Raw genomic sequence first — 26,800 nt, 5'->3', positions numbered from 1 at the left:
CTGGGGCCTGGGTCACACCCTGAGAAGGAGGCAGCCCAAGCAAAGCAATCCAGTGTCATCCCCCCAAGGAGCAGGGCTGGGGATGTGGGGCTGGGATGGACCCAGGCTCGGAGCAGATGAATAAATTTAGAGTGCAGTTGAGTGGGGAGTTGGGTCTTGTTCCTCAGCCTTTCAGACAACTTCACTTGGGATAATTATAGCACCTATCCCTAGGTGCCAGGTAAATGTTACCTGCTCCTGCACAGTGAGGATGTCGCATTCCGTGGGAGTTTGTCGCGAGGCAGTTGGCGGGGCCAGGGGGTGCGGTGGGGGTGGGGGGCTGGCTCATCAACGTTTCTCTCATTCCCAGCTTGCTTCTCTTCCCTCCTGCTTCAGTGTGAGCATAACTAAATGTGTCAGGTGGAGCCCCGACACTAATCTCATGTCTGGGAAGAGACCTGGAAACTTATTATAGGTCCAGGTGTGTCTGTGGTGATTTCAGGCTACGTGCACGTGGGCATTTAAAAAAAAAAAAAAAAAAAAAAAAAAAAGCTAGGGGCTTTCCTGGTGGCGCAGTGGTTGAGCGTCCGCCTGCCGATGCAGGGGACACGGGTTCGTGCCCCAGTCTGGGAAGATCCCACATGCCGCGGAGCGGCTGGGCCCGTGAGCCATGGCCGCTAAGCCTGCGCGTCCGAAGCCTGTGCTCCACAACGAGAGGCCACAACAGTGAGAGGCCCACGTACAAAAAAAAGAAAATAAAAAGAGTCTATGAATAAAGCGCAAACGTTAACAATTGGTAAAGATAAGTAAAAAGTATAAGAGAATTCTTTATACTACTTTTTTTTGACTTTCCATAGACTTCAAATTACATCAACGTGAAAACTTCCCGCCGCCCCAGCGCCCGCCCCTTCTAAAATAACACAGTAAATTACTGGAAGAGATTTTGGGATATGCAGAAAAGTATAAGCAATTCAGAGCTAAAAGCTGCCACCGTAAGTCCTGAGTCATGTGGTGTGGGCCCACGTGACCGGAGGCCCGAGTCCAACATGGCGGCCTCCATGGGTCGCTGCCTTCTCTTCTTCATTTCACTGCGCGGCTTCCTCGGTGAGGCATCCGGCGACCTCGGCTCGGGGTGAGTACAGCTGCCGGGGGCAAGCCTCGTTGGGGGGTCCCACAGACCCGGGCACAGCACTCCGAGCTCAGGTCTGCCCCATCCCAGCAGGGCCTCCCGCGACGATGACTTGCTGCTGCCTTACTCCCGCGCGCGGGCGCGCTCTGCCCGGGACTGCACAAGGGTGCGCGCCGGCAGCCGCGAGCACGAGAGGTGGCCGCCGTCCCCCTCAAACCCCGGTGCCCGCGGCCCCAACGTACGCATCTTCGTCTCGCACTTCGCAGACCGCGCGGTGGCCGGCCACCTGACGCGGGCCGCCGAGCCCCTGCGCACCTTCTCGGTGCTGGAGCCCGGCGGGCCCGGCGGCTGCGCTTCAAGGCGCCGCGTCACCGTGGAGGAGACGGCGCGGGCGGCCGGCTGCAGCGTCGCCCAGAATGGCGGCTTCTTCCGCATGGATACGGGCGAGTGCCTGGGGAACGTTGTGAGCGACGGGCGGCGGGTGAGCAGCGCCGGGGGGCTGCAGAACGCGCAGTTCGGGATCCGCCGCGACGGGACCCTGGTCACCGGGTGAGGAGGCAGGGAGTCCCGTGACTGTCTAGGCCCTAGATTCTAGAGCAGAGGGCCTGAGAGTTGAGGTGTAGCCGTGCCGCCGTGTTCAAGTCCCCTAACCAAACTGAGCCTCCGTTTTCTCATCTTCGGGATGGGGAAAGTAATGCCTTCCTTGTAGAGTTTATTCATTTTCCAGTATCGTGTAGCGCTTTCTTTGTGTCGGTAAATGTGCTGCGTACTGAGGATATAGCTGTGAACAAGCACAGCCTTTGCCTTCAAAAAAGGACACTACCCCCCCACCCCATTACTAGGAAAAATAAACAAAACCCAGGGAGATAATTAAGTTAATTCAAATTGTATATGTGCAGTGAAGCGTTGAACAGATTGTAAATAGAGTGTTGAGTTTTGGGAAGGTGATAAGGAAAGACTTGTCTGAGGAGGTGACCTTTGAGTTGAGACATGAAAATTAATCACAAGTCAGCCAGAGTCAGAACTGGAGGAAGAGCATTGCAGTCAGAAGGAACAGCAAGCACTAAGGCTCAGAGGTGCAGAGGGGCTTGGTGTGTGTGAGGGACTGAAGGAAGGAGCAAAATATCAGAGGAGGACAGGACCGACTTCGGTCATTTATTTATTTATTTTGACTTTGGTCATTTTAAAGCTTGCTCTGACCCTGCTGGATACTAGGCTGGTTGGGCCGTAGTAGGAGCAAGGAGGCCAATTAAGAGGCTGTTGCAGGCATCAGATGGTAGTTTGGCTGGGGTGACGGCCTGAGAGATTGAGGGCCATAGGTGGACTTGTGATCTGTTGGGGATGGTTGTTTCTGTTGAATGAAGTGTAGATTGGGATGCGTAGACTGTTTGCAAAGATTGCTTCCAGGACCAGGCAGGTTCCTGGGCATGAGGAGGAATCAAGTAGCCAGGTGGTGGGGCGGACGGGGGTAGTGTGTGTGGGGGGGAGGGCACTACCTGCAGCTGCCACTGCTGTTGACTGAATCTCACGCCTTCCCTGTGTCCAGGTACCTGTCTGAAGAGGAGGTGCTGGACACTGAGAATCCGTTTGTGCAGCTGCTGAGCGGGGTCGTGTGGCTGATTCGCAACGGAAGCATCTACATTAACGAGAGTCAGGCGGCTGAGTGCGATGAGACACAGGAGACAGGTGGGGGAAGGGCAATGAGTATGATGAGATGTGGGTGATGAGTGGGGGTGTTGGCAACAAGCCTCTTGAAAACCAGGACCAGTGGGGTGGTGGGGGAAGTCTTTCAACAAGTACTATTCTAGGTATTGGGGATCAGTGGGGATTAAAGCAGATAAGATCCCTGCATTGTGGACTATATAAGAAATGAAATAGATATTAAGTATACTGGAAAGAAGTGGTTAAGTGCTAAGAAAGAGAAAGTTGGAGGAAAGGAGCTATGGACAAGAGAATAGAGAAGTGTTCCTAAAATATCTGTGGACCGGCAGCATCAGCATCACCGAGGAGCCTGTTATAAATGCAGAACTTCAGCCCCTACCCCTGTGCCTCAGTGCTACAGAATCAGAATCCCTGGGGGTGAGGCCCAAGAGTGTGTGTTCTAAGGAGCCCCCTGTGTGAGTCTGATTGACATTCAATTTTGAGAACCACTGGGATATGGAATACTGGGACAGGGAAGGTTCCCCATGGCCCTGATGTGGAAATGGGCTGTTTTAGACTGTGCAGTCAGGGAAGGCCTCATGGAGGAGGTGACTTAGATCAGAAGGCACAAGCCATGGGAAGAGCTGGGGAGAAGTGCAGTCCAGCCAGAAGTAGAAAGTGGCTGCAGGGTGTTCAGAGGCATGGGCCCCCAGGAGATGAGGTAGAAGAAGCAGGCTAAGGAGGTCATGCCATGCCTTGGTAAGGCATTTGGATTTTGTTCTAAGGACAGTGGAGGCCGTTGGAGCATTTTCACCTGGAGTTTGATCTTGATTTACATTGAAGAACAGCCCTTTGGCTACTCTGCGGAGACCGACTGGGGCGGGGCACGGGAAGAGAGATGTTGCATGCATAGACCTGGAGGTGGAGAGTGATGTCTCTGTGGAGAGTGACTGGCAGGAAGTGGCAGGCAGAGCTTAGTAGGCCTCCCGAAGGGCCAGGTGATCAGCCAGGCTGCCTCTCCTTCAGGTTCCTTCAGCAAATTTGTGAACGTGATGTCAGCCAGGACAGCTGTGGGCCACGACCGGGAGGGGCAGCTGGTGCTCTTCCACGTGGACGGGCAGACGGAGCAGCGGGGGTGAGTGCTGTGAGCCAGGGCCTCTAGGCCTGGGCTGAGTCCTGCTCTGAGGAACTCTAGCCCACCAACAGCTGCCCTTCTGACCTCCAGCTGTTCCCTGGGGATGTTCACATCCATCTGTTCCCTGTCTTCCTCCAGGCAGAGGGTCCCTAGATCTATCCCACTTCCAAGAACTCATCATCTTCCACACACTTGCTCTCAGTCTCGCCACCTTAGGGCCTCATCTCTCCTGAGCTCTGATTGGGGTGAAAGGAAATTATCACAAAGTTAGCTGGGAGTAGACCTCGGTTCCAATCCTAGCTTGGCCATCTGCTGGCTCTGTGGCCATAGACAAGTCATTTGACCTCTCTGAGCTGCTGTTTCCTCCTCTGTAAAGTGAGTGTGCTAGTCTGCTGTTGCTGTGTAACAAATTAGCACAGGCAGCGCTGATTTGTTAGATCAAAGCTCTGTAGGTCAGGAGCCAGTGGGTGGGGGGGCCCAACTGAGTTCTCTGTTCAGGATGTCCCACAGACAAAACCCAGCTGTTGGCCAGGCAGGGTGCTTATCTGGAGCTTCTGGGGAAGAATCCTCTTCCCAGCTTCTTCAGGTTGTTGGCAGAATACAGTTCCTTGGAGTTGTAGGACTGAGGTCTTTGTGTCATTGCTGGCTGGGGGCCTCTCCACTCATGAGGCCGCCCACGTTCCCCCTTATGTATATACCCTCCTCTTGTATATCTTCAAGCTGAAAGGTGTGTCAAATCCATCTAATCCCCTTGTATTTCCAATCTCTCTCACTTCCTCTTCTGCCTCAGCCATAGAAAGCTCTCTGCTTTTAAGGGCTCCTGTGATTCCATCGGGGCCACCCAGATAATCCAGGACAGTGTGCCCATTTGCAGACAGCTGTGCCATGTATCATAACATGATCAGGAGAGTGATCTCTTGTTATAGTCATAGCTTCCCGGGATTGGGACAGGACACCTTTTGGGGGGCACTTAGAAATTTGCCTGCCATAGTGGGTGTGTGATACTGTCCACTGTGGAAAGTAAGATGCATTAACCCAGAAACGGCTGTGGCAAGGTCAGCAGCACTGGTCTTGTGCCACAGCATTAACCTGTGGGAGATGGCGGAGTTCCTGCTGAAACAGAACGTGGTAAATGCCATCAACCTGGACGGAGGGGGCTCTGCCACCTTCGTGCTCAACGGGACCTTGGCCAGTTACCCATCCGATCACTGGTAAGCATACCAGAGCCCCCTTGTTGAGGTCCAAGGCCAAGCTTGTCCCCAACTGTCTCATTCAACAAATATTGAGTACCTACTCTGTGCCCGGCTCTGGGGATTCAGCAGAGAGCAGGAGGAGCCAAGACCCCTGCTTCTCGCTGCTTACAGGAAGTATATGTAGTGTACCAGCACTGCCCAGGCCGATGGAAGGGGGTGATTGGTTAGGAAAGACCTGAGGATAGTGAAGCATGAGCTGAGATCTGGAGGATGAGGGGCTAGGTGGGCATGGGAGAGCCTTCTGGGCATAGAAGAGCATGTGCAAAGGCCCTGGGGTGGAAGGGATTGTTGGGGGTGGGAAGAACCTGTAAAAGGCTGGAGAAGGGACAATGAAGAGAGGCAGGGAAAGGCAGCCCTCAGGGGCTGCAGTGGGGGGGTTTGAGGGTTTGCTGGGGTGGCCAGCACTTCAGCCTCTCTTCACACTCCTGTTTCTTCTGCAGCCAGGACAACATGTGGCGCTGTCCTCGCCACGTGTCCACCGTGGTGTGTGTGCACGAGCCCCGCTGCCAGCCGTCTGACTGCAACGGCCACGGGACTTGCGTGGAGGGGCGCTGCCAGTGTACGGGGCACTTCTGGCGGGGCGCCGCCTGCAGCGAGCTGGACTGTGGCCCCGCCAACTGCAGCCAGCATGGGCTCTGCACGGAGAGTGAGTGGGACTCTTTGGGAGGCAGCTCCGGCCCGGGCTCCCCGCTCTCACTGCCCCAGCCCTGCCTGGGCCCTCACCTGACCTTCTCGGTCTTGTCTTGGCAGCCGGCTGCCGCTGCGAAGCTGGATGGACAGGGTCCAACTGCAGTGAAGGTAAAAGCCACCAGGCCAGCCTCCTCCCCAGCCCCCTGGGCACACGGGAGAGGGTGAGCCTGGCAGCTGTGAGCCTCAGCTGCCTTTATCCCTGCCTCCTGGTCTGCAAGTCGCTTCCCTCTTGTCTCATGCTTTTGCCTTACGTGTAAATCACTGTATTAGTGTCCTGGGGCTGCTGCAACAGATTCCACCAACTCAGGCTTAAAACATTACTTTATTCTCTCACAGTTCTGGAGGCTAGAACTCCATAATCAAGGGGTCAGTAGGGCTGCACTGGCTCTGAAAGGTCTGAGGGAGGGTCCTTCCTGCCTCTTCCAGCTTCTGGGGGTCCCATGCATTCCTGGGCTGGTGGCTGCATCACCCCATCTCTGCCTCTGACTTCACAGGCACAGCCTTCTCCCCTGTCTGTCTCCAGTTTTCCGCTCTGTCCTCTTACAAGGACCCCAGGCCACTGGACTTGGGTCCACCTTAAGTGCAGGATGTTTTCATTTCAAGATCCTTCATTGCATCTGCAAAGACCCTATTTCCAAATAAGTTCACATTCACAGGTTCTGGGGATTAGAACATATCTTTGGGAGGACACAGCTCAACGCACTTATAACCCTCCATAGCTTAAATCCTTAGTGGCTTTCTTTGGCTCTGAGTGAAAAATTTGAACTCCTCAGCATGACCTGCCAGGCCCTGGGGGCTCCAGCCACGCCCTGCTCTCCTAGCCTCAATGTCAGGTCCTCAGAGTCCTCCCCACCCCACCTCCTCAGTGCTTTGCTGCTGCCACAATCGGTCCCGTCCCTCCAGCGTGTGTCCTCCCTTGTCCTTTGACACCTGCTTTCTGGCTTGCTGGCTGCCTGCCCTCAATGAGATCATAGCCTCGGGGCCTGCCACGTACCAACTTCTCCAGAACTATCTGTTGGGAGAACATGTGAACCTACAGGGCCACTTGGGGCGAGAGAGTTGCGTTTGCAATCCTGTTGGCCCCAGCCTGGGGTGGGGTTGGGGGGCAGGACCAGATTTTGCAAAGGCCCTGCTTCCCCCATCCCAGCGTGCACCAGCGGCTCCTTCGGGGAGGACTGTGCCAAGAAGTGTCAGTGTCATAATGGAACCACCTGTGACCCAGTTCGGGGGACCTGCGCCTGTCCCCCTGGCTTCACTGGAGACATCTGTATGCAGGGTAAGCTGGAAGGGCCCCTGACTCAGCCAAGAGGGAGCCCCGCCCAGGGGATGCTTTTGCATCAGCTCAGCCCAGCACACCACTGGGCCCATCCTGGCAGTGCAGAGAGAGGCCTTGCCACCGAGGCCTCCACCTCTGTCCTCCTGGCTCCTCCCTGCAGAGTGTCCCCTCGGCTGGTACGGGCCAGACTGCCAGAGCCCTTGCAAGTGTGAGCACCAGTGTCCCTGCGACCCCCAGACCGGCAACTGCAGCCTTGCCTGGTCACGCACCTTGAATAGCATCCTCTCCCGAGGTACAGCCCCTCCCAGGCTCCCCGGGGACAGCAGGGGGCAGACCCCTTCTCTCCCAACCTTCAGCCTCTCCCTGGCATCTTGCAGTGAAGCAGTGTCTCCCACTACCCGAGGACACCCTGCGGGCAGGAGAACTCTCCCTTTTCACCAGGTAGGTACTTTGCTGGGAGCTGGGGCAGGGGTGGGAGGAATCCCCCCTCCCTCTGCCTTTGAGGCGTGGCCTCCGCTCAGGGTCTGGGCAGGGCTAGGAAGTGGCAGCTGGGCACCAGATGACAATTCTCTGACATAAGCACAGGGAGAGTCCTAGGTGATGCTCACAGCCACCTGTGCTGTCCAGGGAGCTGCTGAGAAGGACCCTGGCCACCACCCCAGTGGAATCTAGGGGCCAGGGTGTGGGCTTTTTTTCTCAGCTTCCGGTGCAAGAAGCATGAAGCCCTGAGCAGTTCACGTCATTTCTCTGACACCTGGGGGTGTTCACCCCTCATGTTGGGTCTTTATTTTCTAGTTGCAGGGGGTCTTCAACTTGACCTCCAGGGGAGTGTGGTAAAAGAGAGAGCTGGGTTCAAGAACCAATGTTGTCGGTCTGGGAGCCCCACTTGGAGAACCTCTCTTCTCATGGTTCTCATGTCCCATAGCCCCCCTGGGTGCCCGGCCCAGCCCCGTCCCCTCAAAGTGGGAAGCAGGTGTAGGTGTGAACGAAAAGCCCCTTGGCCTTGTCCTGGAGGCAGCACCTGGGAGCTCATCACAAATGCAGATCCCAGATCCCTCCTGGAGGTCCTGACCCTGAGTCGGGTGGGGCCTGGAGGAAAATCCTGGAAGTGTGCTGGGAATTGCAGCGGAGCAGGGACAGTGGTTCCCGGGAGCCCTGCGCCCCAAGCTCAGCCTCCTCGGGTGTGAGACCTGCAGTGAGGGAAGGGGTGCCATGGGGTGCTGAGGGGCACAGCTGCAGGCCCTGCCACCCGAGCAGTTTGCTTTTGCATTGAGGGCTTCAGACAAAGACTCACGTGAAGGAAAAAAGATCATTGAAGGACCCCACCCATCCCCGCCAGCTCCCTGCCTTGGAGGAAGGGGTGTGGGTCCTCCCTGCTCTGTGTGCTTTGAGGACCCTGGAGAGAACCCAGCCTCTGTTGTCAACATCCCCGGAAGCACAGAATGCAAACTGCTGCTTCCCGGGGCAGATTAGGTCCCCAGCTGTATTACATGTGGCCTGTACCCATTGAAATTTACACTTATTAGCAACACCTGAAACTCAGTAACGTTCATGTAAAAATCTTTTTTTTTCCACGGCTGCTCTTGAAATATCAGGAGATGTGGCCGCACCAGCCTTAGTCCCACATAACAACTGTCCCCGCTGCTCCCGAACATGCGTGGAGTGTGCCCTCCACCCCACCAGGCCCATTTGTTCCTCGACAGTGTGCGGTCCCTGGAGGCCCCCGACCCTGTGCCCCTGTTCTGGGAGGAGGAGCCAAGTGAGGGGAGGGAGGGAGCCTCTCCAGCACACCCCCAGCCCGAAGCGCCCAACAGTGTCCCCATTCGGGGTTTCTCTCCTGCCCCCAGGACCACCTGGCTGGCCATCACCTTGGCCCTGGCTTTCCTTCTGCTGATCAGCACAGTGGCAAACGTGTCCTTGTTCCTCGGGTCAAGGGCAGCGAGGAGCCGGCACCTGGATGGGGCCTACGTCTACCACCCACTGCAGGAGATGAACGGGGAGCTCCCGGCTGCTGAGAAGGAGCAACCGGGTGACACCTGTAACCCCTTCAAGGACTGAAGCCTCCAGCTGCCCATCATGACCTGTTCTGGAGGCTCGTTGCCATGAGCTCTGGCTTCTGCAGGGGAAATTCCAAGGCCACTGACCATTTGGGTGGTCTCGACCCATGTGCCAAGCCAGGCTTCTGACAGCACCTGTGCCTCAGCCCCTCACCTGGCCGCCTGCCGTGGCACGTGCAACCCTAGCGATACAGCGCGCCCTGGAGAGACTCTGCCTCCTTCCCCGCCTGCCTGTGCCTGCCGCTCACGAGGCCTGTCCCCCAAGGGCCTGCCCCGCTGCTGCCAAAGAGCCTCCAGCCTCCTGGGGCAGGGGCGCTGCCAGTGGAACTCATGATGACCGAACTGTGGCCAAGTGGCAGGGTCCAGCCAGCCCCCTTGGATGGGGTGAAGAGACTATGGCCACATCGAGGGACCCTTTTTTACAGACCTCATCACCGAACTTGCCAACTAGAATTCTATTTCCTGTCATGGGAAGCTCCTTAAAGGGAAGAGGGGTGAAATCATGTTTACAGGCTCTCTATTTTGTCCTGCCGCCAGAAGGGTTTTTCTACCACTTGAATAAATTGATATAATAAAAGGACCCCTGGAGCGGCATCTGAATGCGGAATCGTGGAATTGAGGGACCCCTAGATTTTGACAGGTGGGGCTGCTTAACCTGAGTCAGGGGCATGTCCAGCTCCCTTGTCTATTTTGTTTAATCCAGGAGTTCTCACTTTAAAGTGTACTCGAATTACCTGGAAGAGCTTGCTAAAAATGCAGATTCTGGCCTGGGCTGGAGCCTCAGAGTCTGCAGGTCTCACTGAGCTCCCAGGTGATGGCTGCAGGTGTCTGGACCACACTTTGAAAGAGGAAAGTTTAGTCCGCACCATGTTTTAGTAGAATTTAAATTAGTTACCAACGCTTAAAAGTCAAGAGGTTAACTCCAGTTTTCTGGTTTCTGTCTTTTTTTATATATATAAATTTATTTATTTTTGGCAGCATTGGGTCTTCGTTGCTGCGCACGGGCTTTCTCTTGTTGTGGCAAGCGGGGGCTACGCTTTGTTGTGGTGCGTGGGCTTCTCACTGCAGTGGCTTCTCTTGTTGCGGAGCACGGGCTCTAGGCACATGGGCTTCGGTAGTTGTGGCTCACGGGCTCTAGAGCACAGGCTCAGTAGTTATGGCGCACGGGCTTATTTGCTCCGCGGCATGTGGGATCTGCCCAGACCAGGGCTCAAACCCATGTCCCCTGCATTGGCAGGCAGATTCTTAACTCCTGCACCACGAGGGAAGTCCTCTGGTTTCTCTTTAAAAGAAAGAGCTCGAAGCCCCAGCTGATGCCCTCCTGCTGCAGCAAGGAGGCAATGACTTGTCCGAGCTGAGAATGGCTGGTGCTGTCTGGATCTGTCCTCTCCAGCTCATAACAGCGCTGGCTTCCCTCACCTGTGACCTGCATCCCGGCGAGTATTAGAGTTTGTAACTTGTGGCCTCGAAGGGTCTTTAGGAAGTGCCTGGTGACACCCTGCCCCATGAATATAATATCACACTGTGTGCTTAGCAGCTTTTGGGGGAGGAGAGGTGGGGGAGGTGCTGCTGTTTCCAGCAGGTCCTCAAATAGATCCAGGCATGTGATGGACTGAATGTTTGCATTCCCCCAAGGTTTGTATGTTGAAGCCCTAACTCCCAATGTGATGGTATTTGGAGGTGGGGCCTTTGGTTTAATTAAATTAGGCTTAGATGAGGCCATGAGGGTGGTGCCCTTATAAGAAGTGGAGGAGACAGGAGAGCACCATCTCCACGTGCACACAAAAGGACAAGGCTGTGAGAACACGGTGAGAGGTTGGCCGTCTACAAGCCAGGAAGCAGGCCCTCACCAAGAATGGAATCTGCCAACACCTTGATCTTGGACTGTAACTGTAGCGGTTACCTAGCGCTGTGCAGAAAACGAGCCCAAAACTGGTGGCTTTAAACAACCAGTCATTGCTTCTCATGAAAAATAATTCTTTCTTGTGCTTCTAAGGTCAGCTGGGTGATTCTGTTGATCTGGGCTAGGATCAGTGAGTCCGGCTGGGCTCACTTATGTGCCTGCCATCAGCTCATGGGCCAGCTGGGGCCTGGTCTGGGGTGGCCACAGCTGAGGACATAGCTCTGGTCCGCGTGGTGTCATCCTCCAGGAGGCTGGCTCAGGCTTGGGATGAATGTGGAGATGGGGATCCAGGGAGAGATGTGAAGCCTCTTGAAGCTTCACCCCTTGATGAAAAGCTGCAAAGGAACATGAATGCAGGAGGCTGACTGAACCCATCACTGCAGCTGAGCTACTGTAACACGGGTCTAATTTCACTTTAGAAAGGAAGTATTCGGTTCAGAGAAGTGAGATATCACAGGCCAGCTCCCAGCCTCCAAGTTCCTGCAGGAATGCATCTGTGGGTCTGTATGTCTTTGTCTCTCCTGGAGACAGGGTGTGGAGAGCTGCCGTGCCAGCCTGCGACATTCCCTACAGGGAACAGGATGTTTGGGTCCTACAGTAGGTGCCACAGGCCAGGGTCTGTTGGTGTCCTGGGGCACATCTCATCAAGCACCTAGTGGACCCATCAGCCCACAGCCCACAACACCTACCACCAAGCCACCAAAAGTTCTCCCTTCTCACTCAGCCCCCGTCCTGAGTTTGTGACCAGGTTGGAGGAAAGAGGGGAGTGGTTTTCACAGCATGTCCAGGAACTTGACCACCACTTGTCCAAAGATCCAGGAGAATGCTGCAGGTTTTTATTCCTCCATCCAGAAATATAAACAACCAAGTTCACGTGTTCCTCCAGGGACCTTGTGTTTCATCTCCACCTGGAAGTTTAGTTTTGTATTTTGCTTTTATTTACTTATTTTTTGGCCACGCCGTGTGGCATGCAGGATCTTAGTTCCCTGACCAGGGGTTGAACTTATACCCACTGCAGTGGCAGCGCAGACTCCTAACCACTGGGCTGCCAGAGAAGTCCCATATTTTGCTTTCTTTTAATGAACCCCTGGGCTGCTTTGATGTTCTGCCGCCAGTGTTCAAGGGTAGGAAATAGTTTCAAGAGCTCGGACAAGTTCCCAGGCACCTTAGAATCGATTTGGCATATTCTTTTTGTTTCTTTGTTTGTTTTGTTTTGTTTTTTGTTTTTTTTGCGGTACGCGGGCCTCTCACTGTTGTGGCCTCTCCCGTTGCGGAGCACGGGCTCGGGACGCGCAGGCTCAGCGGCCATGGCTCACGGGCCCAGCCGCTCCGCGGCATATGGGATCTTCCTGGACCGGGGCACGAACCCGTGTCCCCTGCATCAGCAGGCGTACTCTCAACCACTGCGCCACCAGGGAAGCCCAATTTGGCATATTCTTAAGACAGCTCCCAAGCCTGGCTGCAGGTCTGAATGTATTCCCCCAGAATGACCCACTGAATCAGAATCTCAGGGGCGGGAGTTGGGGGGTCAAGGAATCTACAAGGAGCACCCCTGGGGATCCTGAGGCAACAAGCTGTGGAAACCCTGGTCTTGAAGGTTCTGATGTCCACTGAGGGCATCTTTGTTCTCAACTGTGCTGGCAGCTGGCTGGAGAGTCACAGTGCTGGGCAAAGGCCTAGTGGACTCCAGGCCAGAGGGAGCACAGCAGTACCTGGGGAGGGTCCATCGTGGCGTGCCTGAGGGTCCCTAGGACACTCTGAGCCATGTGAGTCCTGCCCACATTCGCCCTCCCTGTGGCCCATGGATTTTTAAAAAATTTGTCACAAGCAGGTATCTATCTTTTTTTATTTTACTTATTTTAACTTTTTTTTTTTTTTTTTTTTTGGCCAGGCTGTGCAGCTTGCAGGATCTTAGTTCCCCGACCAGGGATTGAACCCAGGCCACAGCAGTGAAAGCGCTGAGTCCTAACCACTGGACCACCGGGGAAGACCCACTGGTATCTATCTTTGCCCAGCATCCAGTCTCTCTTCTTTCAGTAACTTCCCTTCTTAGGCTGGGTCCCCTGGCAGCAGAACCTGACACTAGGATGTGAGGGCAAGTAGTTTATTTGGGAGGCGACCCCAGGAAGCCCTGCTGGGGGACGGAAAAGTGAGTCTGGGAAGGGAAGGCAGCCCGTACATGGTGCCTGAGTGAGCAGCTCCCACTGTGGGCGGCCAGGCTCAACCCCTGGGACCTCTGGGGTGTGGAGAGAACACCTCGGAGTTGGCCACCTGCTCACAGGGAGCTGAGGGTGTTTATCAGCCTACGTTCATTCATCAGGTTGAGAACTGCTCCTGGGGGTTAACTCCCTGGCACTTCCAGTCTGCCCTTCTCAGGGATGGGGTGATGCTCCAGCCACAAGAGGTAGCCATCAGAGAGAGAGTTGCAGGTTCATATATCCAGATGTCCTCTGCCCAGGGAAGGTGGACAGGGCATCGAGAGCCACAGCCGAGAGCCTCCCTCATGTTGCCTTTAGGTAATATCTCTCCCCCAGTCTCCATCCTTGTGGTTTGGCTGGCACTGTCACCTCCCTTCAAGTCCCAGGTGGTCTCAGTGGATGGTTCAGAGATAGGCATCTGTCCCAATCGGCCAATCAGAGCCCACCCTGGAACTTCTGCTGGAAGTGGGGGTGAGAAACTCTGCCAGGATTGTCCAGCATCCAGGGTGTGGGCCACATGGAGGAGAGTGATGCCAATATGGAGAAGAACCCAACCAAGAAAGGGGGATATTTGATCCCCTGGATCCAGCTATACCTGAAGCATTCTTGGACTTCCCAATTACATGGACCAGTAAATCCCCATTTTGCTTGAGAGAGTTTGTGTTGGATTTTGGGGTCTCTTGCAACCCCAAGAATCTGAAACTCATGACATTTTGGAGTCGGGAATTTGCAGAGCTTAGATGGGACATGGAGCAGGAGGCAAGATAGTGTCTGAGATTCCAGTACCTACCTGTGGTGTTGGGGGAACACCTGTGACACGAATATACAGGAGCCTAAGTCATCGGTACTGCTGGTCGGGGTTAACATGGGCTACTTATGGCTGTGTAAGTGTTCCCTCCCCACCCCATGGGAGTGATGGAAGACTCCCGGGCACAGAATGTGTACTAGAAGTCCTGGGGGCCTGACTTGGAACCCCAAGAGTTCTGTGTGTTGGGCAGTTGCCATGGTGACATGTGTCTCAGCTGCTGGGCTGCTCCTTATTTAGTTAGTATCTTATTTAGTATCTGGAAAGACCCCAGAAAAAGATTCCAATCCTGGGGTCAACGGGTGGGCTCAGGGGCCCTGAAATGGAAACGGGATTCAAGTGTGATGCCACAGCTTTCATCGGATTCTCGAAGGATCTGTGTCCTGGCTCCAGGACTCTTAGGTCAGGGGTTTCAAATTGTGCCTTTTGGGGACCCGCATTTCTCAGCAGTGCCTTGGTGGGTGCTGAAGGGAGGGGAGGGGAAATGGGCTGGGGAGAAGTTTGAGAGCCACCCAGCGCCTTTCCTTCCGGCTCTTTCCAGCTCCTTCCAGGCTCTGCCCAAATTCCCACAAGAGCTACTTGCACCCTGAGACCCGCCTCCTCTGCAGAGGCCCCTGGCCTCAGAGGGAGAATTGGTCCCAGAGGAAGCCTTTGGGCCACAGGGGGGCTGGGTGTGTTGTGTTCTGCCCTCTCTGGACCGAAAACCCAAGGCGCCTCCCAGACGTCAGCAGTGGAACCTGACCCCAGCTCGCCTGCCACAGGGAGCTCTTAGCCACACCCGTGGCAGCTGGCTGTTGTGAGAGCCCCGCCCAGCAGCTCCTGGGCAACCAGCGGAAAAGCTGCAGCTGATTGCTACCTCTCCGGGCGGGTGGGGGGCGCCGAACGCAGCCACAGGAACCGCACCTCCTCTGCTCCCCCGACAGCCCTTGGCCTCCTGCTCCAAAACAAGGGACCCTTCCAGTGGTTAGGACTCAGCGCTTTCACTGCCGGGGGCCCGGGTTCAATCCCTGGTCGGGGAGCTAAGATCCTGCAAGCTGCATGGCTGTGGCCAAAAAAAAAGGGAATCCCACGACGCCTGTGACACCTTACTCCGTGTCCCAGGGGCGCTCGCAGGAAGGACAGGGGCCACCCCAGACAGGCCCCCGCCCCCTCCTGATGTCAGGACTTGGCTGTCCTCTGATGCAACTCTGGGACTTGGGTAAAACCCAGGGGAGAGGGCAGAGCAGCCCAGGAAGATGGACAGCAGGGCCCTCACCTTCACCTGGATACCTGGCAAGTAGAATCCAGGAGCCCACTCCCAAGACTCGGTGTTGGCAGTGATGAGTGGGGCCTAGAGGCCCGCATTTAATACACTGAAAACTGCACGTGTGTCTGTTCATGCACTGTATGCATATGTGGTGGGTTGAATAGTGTCGCCCCAGAATTCATGTCCACCCAGGACCTCAGAATGTGACCTTACATGGAAGTAGCGTTCTTGCCAGTGTAATTGGTTAAGGGTCTTGAGATGAAATCATCCTGGATTTAATGGGCCCTAAATCCAATGACTGGGTGTCCTTATATAAGAGACGACACAAAGAGGTGAAGGCCAGGTAAAGACAGAGGCAGAGACTGGAGTGATGTGGCCACAAGCCAAGGAACACCAGGAGCCTCCAGAGGCTGGAAGAGGCAGGAAGGATCCTCCCCTAAAGCCTTAGGAGGGAACACAACCCTGCCAACACCTTCATCTCAGACTTCTGCTCTCCAGACTGTGAGGGAATCAATTTCTACTGTTTTAAGCTACAACTTTGCGGTAATTTGGTACGGCAGCCCTAGGAAACTAATACACTATATTTGTGCTTTATATGTTAAAAACGTGATTTTTTTGTGCCACCCTCTTCCCTCCGAGAACCAATCTGCAACCCCTTAAGGGTGATGTCACCCCTGTTGAACATGTTCTTGAGTCTTTTAAGCAAAAGCTGAGTAATTCTTGAACAAACCCAGGGAAACCTCCAGGGTTCTAGGAAGTAGACAACAGAGGTATATCCAAATCTAAAACGTTTAATGCTTCTGGTTGGAGCAAACGATCAGGTGAACAAGAAACATCGTGTTTTCCTGGCTGAAACAGACTGTGTGATCAGTTCATTTTACAGGGGGAGAAATTCCAGACGCAGGGTAGGAAAAAAAGTCTCAACCCGTGGGGAGAACATTCTGTAGCTCATTGAGGGAAACATCACTTGGAATGATGCTCTTACAGATGAGTGGATGTGCCCAGAGAACACAAGCAGTTTCTAAAAAGGGAAAGTCAGAGGTAACTAGTATCCCAATCTCCCACTTTTCTCCAGATGCACAGTGTGTAAAACAGTGACGGGTGTCCTCACAGGAAGTCTGGAGTCTTTGGATGAGAAGCATTAAATACTCAGAATAACCACTGACTTTTATCAAGAGCTTTCCATGTGCCAGGCTGAGGACTTCACAGCCACCTTGTTTCATCCCACTACAGCCCAGTGAATGAGGTAGGCACTGCTATCCCTATTTTACAGATGAGGATATTTAGGCAAAGAGAGGTTAAGTCACCTGCTGGAGGTCACACAGCTAGTGAAAGGATGGCTGGGGCTTGAACCCCACTTTGTCGAGATTTTTTTTTTACGACCCAGGCTCCTAAACCCAGTGCCTGGGCAGGTCCTATTGCTAATGGGCCATTTCTGTCCTGGCCACAATAGGTTAATGAACAAGATGGAGGAAGAAACCAAGCCAAGGAGCTTCCAGCCCTGGGGTCTGGGGAAATTTAGAAGCCAAGAGCTTGGCAGTGCTTCCTTGGATTTTTAACCCCAAGCCTCCCAAAGGTAAGAAGAATGGCTACTGATTGATGATGCTCCAACATGGGCCCCAGGGACCTCCAGCACAGAAGAACAATAGCAGATGCCACTGTGGTCACCTGCTGCTCCTGTGGCCCAGCTCCCTTTGTCCATTGGGTGACTGGCCCTCCCCTACTCCACTCTTGCTTCTGGAGGGAATGTCGATCACAGGACCCCCAGCCTCTTGGCCAGTATGTCCACAAGAGTGAGTACGTGACTTGCCCAGGGCCAGTCAGAGCCTTCCTTGGGATTTGAGATGGAAAGAGTCTCTTTCTGGCTTAGAGATTGAGAGCCCTGTGGTTGTAGGCTAGGGGCTGCTGGCAGCCACCTTCCCCTGCAGGTGGACAAAAGGACAGGCCAGCATGCAAAGTGATGCAGAACCAAGAGGCCTGGGTGAGGCTAAGGATCAGCACATGAGCCTGAGGACACTGGGCTCCTGGATGCAGCCGTACCTGAAGCAAGCAAGCACCACCCTCGGCCATCCCAGTTACAGGAGCCAGGGAATTCCCTTTGTTGCTTAAACCTGTTTGAGCTGGGGCTTTCCCGAGGTGGGGAGGAGAGCAAGCTCTCAAAAAGAGAGGGCTGAGGTTCCTTATCGCTGCTGCTGCTAAGTCTGGACAGCTGATAGCCGACCTTCCTCTCTGGAATCAGCAGATCCAGGTTCCACTTGTCAAAAGCTACTTATAAACTCAAGTGAAGGAAAGGCTTCTCCATCCTTCACTGGGGGCTAGTCCTAGACACTAAGTGTGCGGGGAGTGCCAGGGCAGCTTACCCCAAAATGCTTCTAGTTTGTAGAGACAAGCTAGAAATTCACCTAAAGATAGTTGAAAATATTGCAGATTGCTCCCAGCGATAAACGCCTGGTGACATGGGAGCAATTAGTTTTAAGAATGTCTCCAATCTTCCTCCCTCTCTCTCTCCCTCATGCATGTACACGTACACCTTAATGCAGGATACAGAGTTTGGGATTTTGTTCCTATATCTGAGAAGTGAACTGAAAACCTTAAAGGTGGGCAAGGCTCCCTCTCTGCAGGGAGAAGGGGGTCTCTGAGGACGGCTCGTTCCCTCTACTCCAGGTATGGGGTTGAGGGTGGCATGGAAGTAGGTCCTTGCCCCGTCATGTCGAGCTTGCATGGAGGTGACATCCCCTTGGTTGTGAACTCACCCCTTGGGCAAGGCCCAGCGACTCTGGGTGTCAGCCAGAGACGACCCCAACTGTAAGCAAAGCTGTGAGATGAGAGTAACGCTGAGTCTCTCGCCCCAGACTGTGGAGCTATTTCAGTGAAGTCCCTCCCAGGCAGATAATGCAAGTGAGTGATGTGGGCTAGGGGTGGGTTGATAGAGAGGGGTGGGGACTGGGGTGGCCCCATCCAGGGGCGCAGCTGTGTTGTCTTTACACAGCAATAGTGGCTCTGTTTGGCCAACACTCCTATATGCTTAAGTGAAGCTGTAAATCCTGATTTCTGTGTGAAATGCCCCAATTTTTAAACCTTTTGTTTAGGCAAAAAACAAAAACACTAAAAGCAGGCCGGGGGCTTCCCTGGTGGCGCTAGTGGTTGAGAGTCCGCCTGCCAATGCAGAGGACTCGGGTTCGTGCCCTGGTCCGGGAAGATCCCACATGCCGCGGAGCGGCTAGGCCCGTGAGCCATGGCTGCTGAGCCTGCGTGTCCGGAGCCTGTGATCCGCAACAGGAGAGGCCACAACAGTGAGAGGCCCGCGTACCGCAAAAAAAATAAATAAATAAAAGCAGGCCAGATCAGACTGCAGGCTGCCAGTGGTGACCTCTGACCTGTTGCCTTTTTGCAGGCCCAGGAAATGAAAGGAGAAATGTCCTCAGACCCCAAGGAGACCCACACCCCTCCCATGCAGGAACTCGGGGAAAGTCTTTCAACATTGGAGCTGGTTCTGGGGGTCAGATTTGCCCCAGGGCAGCTGCAACAAAGTCATAGCCCCCACCCCACAGGGGAGTCCTGATGACACATTGAGAGCCTGGATCCAGCCTTACCTGAAGCAAGCCCTCCTACACTGGCCAGTTACATGCACCCATGATTGGTCACCCGTTTTTGTTTAAGCCACTGGGAGGTGACTTACAACCAAAAAAGTTTCAATTAAACAGATTCCCAGGAGAGAAAGGGACCTCCAGAGAGTATAAAGATAGCCAGAGCCGCTTTATCACTGCCTGGAACTCAGCAGAAAACCTGGGCCTTCCCACCCTCTTCAAGTCAGGGGTGGTCAGGGTTAGGCCTGCCCAGTCATGTGCTGGGAAAATGAACTTCAAGTCCAGGGTAGGCGGCTCCCCCACAAAGTGGGGCCTGTAACTCAAATAACTGCTCACCAGCATATCCTGGGACCCAGGGCATCGCTACGGGTTTAGATGCCATGGTGAACACCCTACATTCCTGCTTCTTATGGGGGGAACCCCAATAGTCTTAGGAGGCCCCTGAGAAGGAGGCCACCCCAGGGAAGCAGAGCCAGAGGTGGCGGGGTGCAGGGGGGCACTGAGCCTGATGACATCCCTGAGCCCCCAGACCTGAACGTGGTTAGCCCACCCCTTGGCTTTTCGTACGCGAAGCCCCATCGGAGATGATTCTGTTCTCACCACTTCAAGAGCCCACAGGGCTCCACCCATCCGACTTTGGCTATGTCCAGATCCAGGGCTGCAGCCCACATGGTCCCAGGCCTCATGGATACTTGTGGATGTGGTAGGCGAGCAGGCTGCCCCGCAGGGCTCGGTCCTAACTATCTGGAGACCAGGGAGCTGCTGTGGGACTGGCCGGAGGAGGAGGTGGTGGCGCTGAGCTGGGAGAAGCGGCTGGTGCAGGATTCCAGGCTGGACATGGAGCCCCTGGGGAGGAAGCACACACACGTTGCCTTCTGGTGGTGACACAGCCCTGGGTGCAAATGAGGCCCCAGGGCCCTTTCCACAAGGCTGGTAACCGCCCCAGGCACAGAGGGCAAGTGCAGAGGGAAAAGCAAGTGAAGCTGTGATGAGAAACGAAGCCCAGCCCATTTCCCTGCACCCACTTCCCCGCAAGAAGAGCCCAGCCTTCCACCTACCATTCAGGGGCTTCCCTGACCCGGGGGCCTAGCATGGCGCAGAGGGGACCCCGTTATCTCCAGCCTCCCCTCTCCGCCTTTCAGCTCCTCTGACACCTGCCTCCCATCATGGGACCTTGTGTGTCTACACCTGCTGCCAGAAGCCTTTTTCTCCTGCCCAATTTGCCCAGTCAAATCCCACTCCAGACTACGGAGCAGCAGTGTCCAGGAGACCTTTCTGCTATGACAAATAACAGATGTCCCATATCTGCGCCATCCAACACGGCTGCCATTGGCCACATGGGGCTGCTGGGCATTCTAGATGTGGCTAGTGTGACCAGGAACCGAACTTTTAATTTTATTTAGTTCTAATCGCTATGTTTAAATTGTTACCTTTGGCTAGGAGCTACCGGGTTGGAGAGTGCAGCCTTAGGGCCCAGCTACTCAAAGTGTGGTCCGGGGACCAGCAGCACCAGCATCTCCTGGAGCTTGTTAGAGCTGCAGACTCTCCGGCCCGCCCCAGAGCTGCACAATCAGAGTCTGCATTTTGACGAGCCCTCCAGGTGATCGTGTGCACACTGCCTAGATCTCAACTCCAGTGTCACTTCCCAGACACCTCCCCCACACCCCCGCACCCCTGCCCACCCTGTGCCAGGCCTGGTCCTGGGCTCTGACAGCGCCCTATGTTAAGGCCTCTAGCACCTCCTGGAGTGTGACCTTGAGCAAGGACCCCAGGCTGGAATAACTTCACGGCATCTATCGGTGCTCGGGTGTGGATATGTGGTCTCCTGCTCCATGATGGCAGACCCTATCTGTCTGGCCTCCCCAGGGCCACCGGTTGCCCACTGAGAGCAGCCTTGAACTGGTTCTCTCCTGACACTATTGAAGGTCAGGGCAGCAAGGTTCTCCCACACTGACCAGACAAGACAATGCTGGCAAGCAGCATTCGGCCCACCCCTCAGCCTCCACCTGCCCTTCCGATGGCAGCAGCCCCCAGATGCAGGTGTCTGTGTGTCTGAGTGCCTCTGGACCTCAGTCTCTCTCTCCCACATTGAGCCCCAATGGCCAAAACAGGCTGCTTCCCAAAGGGAATCACCACCCTCTGACACCCTGTGGGGTCTCCCTTTGGAGTAAAGATGCTGGCCCAGCATTTCTTTTCTTTTTTGGGGGGTGTGCTTACAGCTTGTGGGATCTTAGTTCCCCAACCAAGGATTGAACCCACGTCCTCGGCAGTGAAAGCGTGGAGTCCTAACCACTGGACCGCCAGGGAATCCCCAGGCCCAGCATTTCCTGTGCCAGCTGCATGTGCCCCTAGGATCCCTGGAGCTCTGCCTTGGATATGGGTCCAGACTCAATGCCCTCTTGGAGCCTCAAATTTACTCATCGGTAAACAATTTAAAGCATCATTTTTAGAAGGAAACTACACAGATATATCACGAAGCAGGATGCAAAATCACACTTGTTTTTAAAAGATAAAACACAAGGTATGGAAGAAGCCACTACTGAGTGCTTACTGTATGCTCAGGTGAAGGGCAGGCTTCCCCCAACCATCTCATCCTCAGGACAACCCCATGACGTAGGGGCTTCTATTTAACAGTTGGGGCTCAGAGAACTAAAGTGACTTGCCTGAGGTCACAGAGCAACCAGGAAGTGCTGGAGGTCTTAACCACTACACATCCCTGTCTCTCTGACAGCAACACTTGGGGAGAGTTGTCTGTGAGGCATTATTCTAGAATGTTCTAGAGCAGTCCAAACCCAGTTTTATGGAATTCTAGGAGTGAGGGGAGGTACAAATAGGAGGGCTCAGGCTCCCCTTCTCCCCCCACCAATCAATCTGGTATGTTAGGCTTCTGTGCACGGTTTCATTTGAAGGCAAAGGTTCTGCAGCTGAGGCTGAAGCAGCATAGTGATCTGATCGCTCATGAAAAGGTGCTGAGCCACTGGCAAGTTTAACAACACCCGTGCCAGGGCCCCACCCCTGGAGAAGCTTGAGGGCAAGTAGAGGAGGTGAATCCAGTGTCCCTAGCCCAGAAGAAAGTGGCCTCAGGCATGCTGTGGGCCTGGTCTGGAGGGGAGTCCGGGGCTCCTCGTACCTGAAGTCCTCAGACGCCAGCACCTCGTAGTAGTAGAGGAGTTTGCACCTGGGGCCAGGGCTGTGCAGGGCCATCAGGACATCCTCCACGCCTGGGAGGCTGCAGGCCATGTGGCCAGGGGCACTGTGCATTTGCCACTGGAGCAGGTAGACACCAGGCCACTGGGTCACGTGGGAGCCCTGAAACATAGCAGCCACAAGCCTGAGGCCCTGGTCCACCAGGGAACAGGAGACCCTTTCTAAACCAGTCCACCAGCAAATCCTTCCTTTTGGGGTGTCCCAAAGCCACCTTTGCTTCCCCTCTGCTGTTACCCCATATCCCTGGCAGCTGAGAGCCTTCCTCTTAATCGAGATGGGGGGTGGGGGTCAAGGCCTAGGGGGTGCGGCTATAGGACAACAGAGGTGTGGTTTGGTTAAACACCTGGATTTTGTTGGGCTCTTGTCCTGCCGAGTGGGATTTGCAAATTGAGAAGACCTGGAAAGGGAGCTTAAATGTGCTTAGAGTTTGTTGAGGGCAGAGGGACAGCAAGAAAGGAGGGTGTTAGTTTTGTTTGTTTTTTATTGTTTTTTGTTTTTTTTGCGGTACGCGGGCCTCTCACTGTTGTGGCCTCTCCCGTTGCAGAGCACCGGGACGCTGGGACACGCAGGCCCAGCGGCCATGGCTCATGGGCCCAGCCGCTCCGCGGCATGTGGGATCTTCCCGGACCGGGGCACGAACCCGTGTCCCCTGCATTGGCAGGCGGACTCTCAACCACTGCGCCACCAGGGAAGCCCAGGAGGGTGTTAGTTTTTATAAGAAGAGCAACTTTGAAAAAGGGCTGGGATGTTCAGTGGGACCCTGGGGCGGGGGTGCTGGTGTATGATGTGACAGCTGTCTGCTCAGTTCCCTTAGGAGACCTCCAGTAAGATCTGCACTGCTTGCCAGTGCGTGCGTGTGTGCGTGTGTGTTTGAGGCCGGTGATGTTTGACCTGCAAGCACTGGCCTCATGGAGAATGTGGGGGTCAGCAGGGGTGGCTCACGTTCTGGTGACACGTCCGAGTGCTGTTCCCAGACCTACAGTTTCTCTGTTGCCTGGGTTCTGAAAACTTGACTGTGCATAAGGAATCACAGTGAGAGGTGAGGGATACAGACGCCAGGCCCCAAGCCCAGAGGTTTTGAGCTGGCCCTCCTTCCGTGGGCCCCAGCAACCTGCATCTTTGACAAGAGTCTCGGAATTCTGAGGATGGGGCCCTGCCAGAATCTGTCTTTCTCCCCAACTGTCCCGCAGGGTCTCTGAGGCCAGAGACCAGGTCCAGTTTGTCCATTGCTGTATCCCCAGAACCCAGCACACAGTGGACACTCAGTCCTGAGTGATGAATGAATAAATGAACGAAGAAACAGAACCTAGGGACTTCCCTGGTGGCGCAGTGGTTAAGAATCCACCTGCCAATGCAGGGGACACGGGTTCGATCCCTGGTCCGGGAAGATCCCACATGCCTCAGAGCAACTAAGCCCATGCGCCACAACTACTGAGCCTGTGCTCTAGAGCCTGCGAGCCACAGCTAATGAAGCCCATGCGCCCTAGAGCCTGCACACTGCAACTACTGAAGCCCATGCACTCTAGGGCCTGTGCTCCGCAACAAGAGAAGCCACGGTAATGAGAAGCCTGCGCACTGCAATGAAGGAGTAGCCCCCGCTCGCCGCAACTAGAGACAAGCCACGCACAGCAACGAAGACCCAACACGGGCAAAAAATAAATACATAAATAACTTAAATTAAAAAAAAAAAATAGAAACAGAACCTGGATGCTCTCCCCTTCCCGGCAGATGAGGGGAGCCTCCACACGGCTGTAATCTGCACCCAGGGCCCAGCCTTTGTCTGTCAGCTGCCCGCCAGCCCTGACCCCAGGCTCCCGGGGGCCCAGCTTGGGCGCCTGCTTGGTGTGGTACAGACTGAACATCACGTCCCCTTGCAGGATGTCAAAGTCCCAGGTGATGACTGACTCCCTCTCCAGAATCTCCACTGCGACCTACGTGGGGACAGGTGACAGGTAAGGTCTGAACATCCAGCCTGGCGGGGGTCGGGGTGGGGAAGTCAGCTGCAGGGGTGTGGGTGCCCACCCGGTCTCCATTCCCTCAGCCCCGACCCCAAGTCCAAGAATTGCTCTGGACAAACAGACCCACCTCTGTCTGAAAAATGCCTGGGAGGATCCACCCTGAAGCAGGGTGATCCACAGCCAATGACTGGATGATGTGAGGGTACAAAAGGCTGGCCCTCTACCATGCTCTCCTCATGGATCAGGCTGGGCTAGACCATGGCTAAAACCGGCTCTTGGCTTAGCTTCTGCCCCCGCCCTCCTTACAGGTTTCTCCTGAGCCCTCATCCTCTACAAATCACTGGCACAAGAACCCTCGTCTCAGACTCCACTTCGGGGTCCCTGACCTACGACGACACCCAGCCCAGCAGGCCCGCCCAGGCCAGGACCCCGGCACCTCATGGGGGGCCCCGCGGAGCACGCTGGCTGACTGGTAGGTCTCTCTCCACTGCTGCAGCTGGTCTTTGTGCTCCTGGTCCTCTTCCATCAGGTAGAGGGACTTGGGGACCAGCCCTCCTTCAGGGACGTTACACTGGGGGACAAAGACAGCAGAGAAAGTCAGGGCCCAGCCAGGCCTGGCTGACCCACAGAAAGGTGCTCTGTGACCCCTGAAACCACACTTATAACATGCATATATATCCTGACAATTGGGGAGACCTGGGTAAGCTTGGCAAAATTCCTAGGAAATGTCGTTCTTTTTTTTTTTTTTTTGTGGTACGCAGGCCTCTCACTGTTGTGGCCTCTCCCGTTGCGGAGCACAGGCTCCGGACGCGCAGGCTCAGCGGCCATGGCTCACAGGCCCAGCCGCTCCGCGGCATGTGGGATCTTCCCAGACCGGGGCATGAACCCATGTACCCTGCATTGGCAGGCGGACTCTCAACCACTGCACCACCAGGGAAGCCCAGGAAACGTCGTTCTTTACCCTGAAATCGTGAAAGCTTGCTCTTTGAGATTTCTGTTGGAGAAAGGAAAAGGCCTGCCCTCCCACAGTCATGAGATAGGGTCACCCCTGCCTATCATCTCACCCCCCAGGGCAGGCAATAAAAGTGGTCTGGGGGGAAAAAGGGGGTCTGGGGCCGCCTCCCCTGGAAACAGTTTCCTGATCATCCCCTGCCATGAGGCTGTGGGTTGGGGATAAGTCCCTCTGGGTACACCAGCTTCGGGGTTCAGGCCGCTGGGACATTTGAGTCCCCTCCCATTGCAGCAGACTGTGCAAAGCCAGCAGCTAAACTCTGACTGCTGCCTAGCAGCGCCCTGGATGGGAATACAGAGGGGTAAACCTTTGCCTGGCCTGGTCTCTGAGCTTTCGGGAAACTTCTGTTTCGCTCACTATGTTTGAAAGAACCAAGGTCAGGCCCCTCCTTCAGAGAGGACAAGCTCTGCCCCAAAGAGCCAGCAAGGCCCTCCCCATGTCAGAGCACAAACAAAGGGCCTGCCCTCCTCCCGCCTCCCATCCACAGCCCTGCCTCTCGGAGGCCACAGACCCTCCCCGTGCCGTAAGCGCAGGGCCCGCTGGGGCCTCACCAGGCACTCTCCCCCGAGGAAGTCGGGGATCACTTCTTTGTCCAGGTAGTCGACAAGGCCTCCGGGACCCTGATAATTGCTGCCACTGTAGATGAGGAACTTCTGCCTGGTGTTCTCATTGATGAAGGGGCTGATCTGAGAGGCGGAGATGGGGCAAGACAGAACGTTGTTTTTTTTTTAATTGAAGTGTAATTCACAGAACATAGTTAACCGTTTTAAAGTGAACAATTTGATGGCTTTTAGTTCATTCACTATGTTGGGCAACCACCACCTCGAATTCCAAGACATTTTCTTCCCCCCAAAAGGAAACCTCAGACCTGTTAGCAGTCACTCCCCTTTCCTTTCCCCTCAGCCCCTGGAAACCACCAATATGCTTTATTTTATTTTATTTTATTTTTGCCTATTCTGGAGATTTCATAGAAATGGGATGACACAACATGTGGCCTTTTGTGACTGGCTTCTTTCACTGAGCATCATGTTTTCAAGGTTCAACCACGTTGTAGCATGAGTCACAACTCCCTTTTCACCTAGAGATTGCCATACTGAGTGAAGTCAGTCAGAGGGAAAGACAAATATATCACTTGTATGTGGAATCTAACAATGTGGCACAAATGAACTTATTTACAAAACAGAAACAGAGTCACAGATGTAGAAAACAAACTTATGGTTACCAAGGGGGAAATGGGGAGGGGAGGGATAAATTGGGAGATTGAGATTGACATATACACACTACTAAATATAAAATAGATAACTAATAAGAACCTAGTGTATAGCACAGGGAACTCTACTCAATACTCTGTAACAACCTATATGGGAAAAGAATCTAAAAAAGAGTGGATGTATGTATATGTACAACTGTACATATACAGTTGAATGCATACATGAAACTAACACAACACTGTAAATCAACTATACTCTGATAAAAATTAATTAAAAACATAAAAAAGAAAACAAAAGAACTCCCTTTTCATGGCTGAATAATATTCCATTGTGTGGATGACCATGTTTCGTTTGTCCCGGATGGAAAGTATTTCAACACCAAGCTCTAAGCTGCCCATCAGTCTGGTTTTTCACGGCATCCCAATGCTGGGGTGGTGCCTGACTCAGGAAATAGTTGGGGAAGGAAGGAAGGAAGGAAGGAAGGAAGGGAGGGAGGGAGGGAGGAGGGAGGGA

At 54.4% G+C, this 26,800-nt stretch overlaps 2 protein-coding genes across 4 annotated transcripts in view; one reads left to right on the top strand and one right to left on the bottom strand.

Annotated features, from left to right (window-relative positions):
- Positions 1-929: 929 nt before the first annotated feature.
- Positions 930-10,070, top strand: NAGPA (N-acetylglucosamine-1-phosphodiester alpha-N-acetylglucosaminidase). Of its 3 annotated transcripts, none has more exons than XM_029222247.1 (11): positions 930-1,111; positions 1,199-1,657; positions 2,655-2,794; positions 3,776-3,884; positions 4,967-5,095; positions 5,578-5,783; positions 5,888-5,935; positions 6,975-7,103; positions 7,264-7,395; positions 7,481-7,544; positions 8,951-9,733. In XM_029222247.1, exons 1-11 carry the CDS (start codon positions 930-932, stop codon positions 9,159-9,161), a joined length of 1,809 nt encoding a protein of 602 aa, XP_029078080.1. In that variant the 3' UTR covers positions 9,162-9,733. The 3 variants fall into 3 exon arrangements, with proteins under 3 accessions (XP_029078080.1, XP_029078082.1, XP_029078081.1); XM_029222249.1 differs by having other exon boundaries at positions 931-1,111; positions 1,202-1,657; positions 8,951-9,736; XM_029222248.1 differs by having other exon boundaries at positions 931-1,111; positions 1,202-1,657; positions 7,264-7,544; positions 8,951-10,070.
- A 9,569-nt stretch (positions 10,071-19,639) lies between these two features.
- The window catches only part of SEC14L5 (SEC14 like lipid binding 5), a 38,886-nt gene continuing 31,725 nt past the window's right edge, over positions 19,640-26,800 (bottom strand). Inside the window, exons 11-15 of the mRNA XM_029221392.1 lie at positions 25,628-25,762; positions 24,501-24,635; positions 23,810-24,037; positions 22,030-22,208; positions 19,640-19,745 (exon numbers count right to left, since the gene is read on the bottom strand). Coding sequence (XP_029077225.1) covers positions 19,640-19,745; positions 22,030-22,208; positions 23,810-24,037; positions 24,501-24,635; positions 25,628-25,762 — 783 coding nt within the window. The remainder of the gene's footprint in view (positions 19,746-22,029; positions 22,209-23,809; positions 24,038-24,500; positions 24,636-25,627; positions 25,763-26,800) is intronic.

This window comes from Monodon monoceros, unplaced genomic scaffold (assembly GCF_005190385.1).
Source record: "Monodon monoceros isolate NGI ecotype Baffin Bay Population unplaced genomic scaffold, NGI_Narwhal_1 Super_Scaffold_13, whole genome shotgun sequence".
NCBI lineage: Eukaryota > Metazoa > Chordata > Mammalia > Artiodactyla > Monodontidae > Monodon > Monodon monoceros.
The sequence above is the reverse complement of the archived record's forward strand: the minus strand, read 5'-3'. Positions and strand labels throughout refer to the sequence as shown.

Excerpts from the sequence above, each read along its gene's own strand:
- NAGPA (XM_029222247.1), top strand. The coding sequence starts at position 930 with ATGCAGAAAAGTATAAGCAATTCAGAGCTAAAAGCTGCCACCGTAAGT. Across the intron at positions 3,885-4,966 it reads GGGCAGACGGAGCAGCGGGG|CATTAACCTGTGGGAGATGG; the intron begins GTGAGTGCTGTG and ends CTTGTGCCACAG. Across the intron at positions 5,096-5,577 it reads AGTTACCCATCCGATCACTG|CCAGGACAACATGTGGCGCT; the intron begins GTAAGCATACCA and ends TTTCTTCTGCAG.